Genomic DNA, 4435 nt, shown 5'->3' on the forward strand with positions numbered 1-4435 from the left:
AGACAGTGGTTAATGCTATGATGGAGAAAGTGCAGAGGATTGTGGGACCTCAGAGGGAAATGTGGAAGTGATCAAGGAAGACTTCCTGAAGGTGGGGGTAGAACAAAGTTCACATATATAGGGAGTCCTGGGGTATCCCTATGAATTTAGCACAATCTCTGCTGCAAGTTTTGTTTTCCAAAATGAAATTTTATCTTTACTAGTGCAAATACAATATATCTCCAGGACCACACCCCAAAGAAATAAAAATTAAAATAACGACAAGCAAAAAGATTTTTTAAATATCTATAATTCTGCCCATCCAACCAGAGATAGCCCCTAGTAACTCCTTGCTAAGAATTTTCCAGATTGGCTTACGTGGAAATAAAACAAAGAAATAGAAAGAACCCTACTACATGGTGCTATTAGAAACCGACCCCTCATGACCATCTTTCCTTATCAAGTTATACATTGATTTCTGCCACCTCACTTTAAATGGCTGTAGCACACTTAATTTAATCAATGTCCTTTTGTTGGACACTCTAGATTGGGACCCCCTCCTCCCTTCACTATTTCACATAGCACAGCGATGGTGCCATGACTTATTTGTTCACGAACTTAATTATGTACTTAGGGTCAAGTTCCAGAAGTAGAATTGCTGGGTCACCAGGCATGTGGGTGTTTAATGATTTGCCAAGTTGCCTTCCCGAAAATTTTACCTCCAGCAAGGTCTGAGAACGCCTGTTTTCCCGTGGTGGGAGGGGGAGGCGGGCTGGTTCTTTTTTAAATAAATAGAGTCACGTCTACAAAAGAGAGAATTTGGATGGTGCCAGCCCTGGTTTTGACTCCTAGCTCTGCCACTTGCCAGGTATGCTATCTTGAGCAAGTGACGTGGCCTCTCTGAGCCTCAGTTTCCTAATCTGTAAAACCAAGCCTTTCTAGCAATGCATAAAAGGTCTTCCTGTGGGAAGGGTGGACAGATATTGTCACCTGGAGTCAGGCCAACCTGCCTTCTGACTCAGGATGGCAACAATTAGCTTTTAAGTATGACTTGTGACCCCAACAGTGTCGCAAGCAGATTCCAGCCCCTGTGCCTCCCTTTCCCGTCCTGATCCCAGGAACCTGCCCCCACTCAGGAGTTGCCCCAGGCCTCAGGTCTCAACTACTTAAGGGAGCTGGGCCCAGTCTGCAGTTGTGACAGTCCTGGCCAACTCCACGGGGAATCTGGGATGGCAGCTTTGGCCAGGGCCCTGTCCTTTCTGCTGCTAGGACTACTGCTCACGTTTTTCCCAGGGTCCCTGGGTGTCAACCCTGGCCTGGTCGCCAGGATCACAGACAAAGGCCTGGAGTATGGTAAGAAGCTGTGGCCATCGGCTGGACTGGCTGACTTGCTTGGCTTGGCACCAGACTGCTCTGGGTACTCCGGGGGTACTGACTAGGCACCCTCCCTGAGGCAGTATGGCCTTCCCAGCCAGGCAACCCTGGCTCGGACTCTGTGCCACTTGGGCACGTACTTGTCTTAGCTGGGTTCCCACCAGCCAACAGAGACAAAGATTTGGGTGCAAGTAGTTGATCTGGGAGGTGATTCTAAGGCACACCAGAAGGGAGAGGGAATGTGAGAGAGGAAAGGGAAGGCAGGCAGGATGGGGGATGTTACTCAACCAGCTACCACCCAATGACCGGAACAATTCCACCGGGAAAATTCTTGGTAAAGTTTGAAAATATATGTCTTAAAATCGGAAGTCAGAATGGTAGTTACCTGTAGAAGCCAGCACAGACCCAGAAGGAGCACAAGGGAGCCTGTAGTGTGCTACATCTAGATCTGGGTGGTGGCCATGGGGATGTATCAAAATGTTTAAATTACTGAGCAATACCTTGAGATTAGTGCCCTTTAGGTGATTCGTGTATGTTATGTATCCATTTGAAAGAACAGGCAAAAGTAAGACTTTTTTTTTAAGATGCTGAAATAAAGCCTCAGAATTAATCTGTCCAAGAAGCAAGAGATCCTGGGGTTTTACGCACTGCTCCCTACAGTAATTGATCGGGGGCTGCTCCTCACATTTGTGGAGCCTCAACTGCCTTATTTGTTAAATGGGGTCATAACATTCACTCAGGCACGGTTGTAAGAGAGCAATCAGGGAAGTTTTCCCAGAGAAGGTGCGGTGAGGTGGGAAAGGTAAGTGGGAATTAGCCAGAGACAAGGGGGTAGCATTCTGACAAAGATACTGTCACATGCATTTGTGTGCAAGTTGGAAAGACATAGAAGGAGAGGCTGCCGGCGATCGGTGTACACGTGCCCTCTCTGAGGGCAGAATCCTTGCTCCCTCACATCTTAGAGCAAATAGAAGGTCCTAATAAACATCGTTTATATGGAAACTATAAATCAGGCAAAATTTGCCTTTTGTTCTTTTCCTCATGGGAATGTGCCATGTTCATTAAACTGATCCTCTAGAGTTGGCTATTTTGGTCCTTTCCGTATTTTTTATAATTTAAACACTGCCTTGCTGTTCCCGGCATTGACTGAGGGCCTGCTGTGTGCCAGGCACCAAGCCAAGCGTGTTTTTGATCCTCCCAGCCCCCTTCATGCTTTGCAATGCTATCTCCTTAAGCCTCACGCACCTTAATGAGGAAAGTATTGTTATCATTGCATTTTGACAGACGGAGAATGTGAAGGCTGAGGACTTGCTCAAGGTCACCCAGTTAGAAAGATGCCAAAACCAAGATTCCATCCCTACTCTCCTTACAGTTTCTTCTACACAGGCTAGATGCCATAAAGCAGCGGTCCCCAACCTTTTTGGCACCAGGCACCGCTGCTCCTATGAGAATCTAAAGCCTGATGATCTGAGGTGGAGCTGAGGTGGTGATGCTAGCGCTGGGGAGCGGCTGCAAGTACAAGTGAAGCTTCACTCGCTTGTCCACCACTCACCTCCTGCTGTGAAGCCCGGTTCCTAACAGGTCACAGACTGGTACCAGTCCATGGCCCGGGGTTTGGGGTCCCCTGCTAAAGGACAGGAAAGAGGACCACCACCCAGGCACACAGCCCTCCTCCCCTCGTGGAGTGATGAAACAGGCATTCTGTTTCATCATCCGTAAAATGGGCATGCGTATAACACCACCACATGAAATGCAGAATGCCCTGAGTGTTTCTCTTGACATCTGATACCCAGAGGGCTCAATAATCTGTAACTGTAATTAATGCTAATCAGGAAGTCAGCTTCTCTCCCCAGAAGGGTGGGAGCCACCAAAGAGATTAGAGGAGAAGGAAACAGACCAGGCTGACTGCCAGCTTTTTCCTATCCACAGCGGCCAAGGAGGGGCGGGTGGCCCTGCAGACTGAGCTGCACAGAATTATGCTGCCCGACTTCACTGGAGACTTCAAGATCAAACATGTCGGCCGTGGGTACTACGAATTCCACAGGTGGGGAGCCTGAGGTGGTGGGGCAGGGGCAGGGGCCTGGAGAGGGAGGGGAAGCCACAGGAATGGGTCAAAACCCCTCTGAGACAGAGAGTGAAATAGGTCCTCACAGAGGTCAGAGGGAAGTTCTGGGAGGGAGTTGGGCTCCCTCATTCACTCGTGTAACAAATATTGGTGAAGACCTACTAGTTGTGTGAGCTGAGCCTCAGTTTCCTTATCTGTAAAATGAAAATGACACTGGTACCTCCTTTGAGTCATAATCCAGGCTCTGGTCTGACCACTGGATATAGTCTGGAAGGGAAGATAGACCCTAAACTTTAAATAGAGTAGCTCAACTGTTAGAGCTGAGGTTTGTATATACACCTGCGGAAGTCAAGGAAGGCTTCTCAGAGGAGGTGACACTTGATTTGCATCTTTAAAGGATCATTAGATACCAGCAACTGATGCTAAAAAAGAAAAGGCATGGGACATTGAGGGACAGACAATGGAGGAAGTGCAGTTCAGGCCACAGCTCATCACCTCCCCTCGCCCCTGCTCACTACCATCGATTGCTTCCTTCCTTTCTACTTTTATTCAGTCCATCAGCAAACATTTACTGAGCACCTATTATGTGCCAGGCAAATAAAATAGAACTTGACCATTCTTTTCCCAGTGACAGCCCCACAATAGTGTGTCATCTTGGTTTCCTGCCCTCAGCCCTTTTTGTGTGTTTTCTTGAACTGCCTTGGCCTTCCCTGACTCTGATGTGTCAAGGGAGGAGATGGCTGGGAGACGAAGCCACAAACCCAGAGGGGTGTGTGCACCGACAAATCACACCCACGATCACAAGATTTGTGGGCTCTGATCCTGAGTATGATTTGGGGCAAGTGCACTCTTTCCATGAGATTCGATTTCTTCCCGTGTGAAAAGGGAACAGAAACAGTGCTGACCTGTTCCACGAGGCCCAAGTGACACAATCGATGTAAAGTGCTGAGCATGGTGCGTGGTCAGCTTGGGGCACACAGGAGGCACTCAGGTAGTGGGGGTAGCCAGACATCTGCC

The 4435-nt window shown here is 48.4% G+C and overlaps 1 protein-coding gene across 1 annotated transcript in view; it reads left to right on the forward strand.

Annotated features, from left to right (window-relative positions):
• Nucleotides 1-1182: 1182 nt before the first annotated feature.
• The window catches only part of LBP (lipopolysaccharide binding protein), a 22056-nt gene continuing 18803 nt past the window's right edge, over nt 1183-4435 (forward strand). Inside the window, 2 exon segments of the mRNA XM_011366599.2 lie at nt 1183-1332; nt 3283-3397. Of these exon segments, the coding sequence (XP_011364901.1) occupies nt 1209-1332; nt 3283-3397 (239 nt within the window). The 5' untranslated portion in view covers nt 1183-1208.

The sequence above is a fragment of the Pteropus vampyrus genome, unplaced genomic scaffold (assembly GCF_000151845.1).
Source record: "Pteropus vampyrus isolate Shadow unplaced genomic scaffold, Pvam_2.0 Scaffold125, whole genome shotgun sequence".
NCBI classification, from domain to species: domain Eukaryota; kingdom Metazoa; phylum Chordata; class Mammalia; order Chiroptera; family Pteropodidae; genus Pteropus; species Pteropus vampyrus.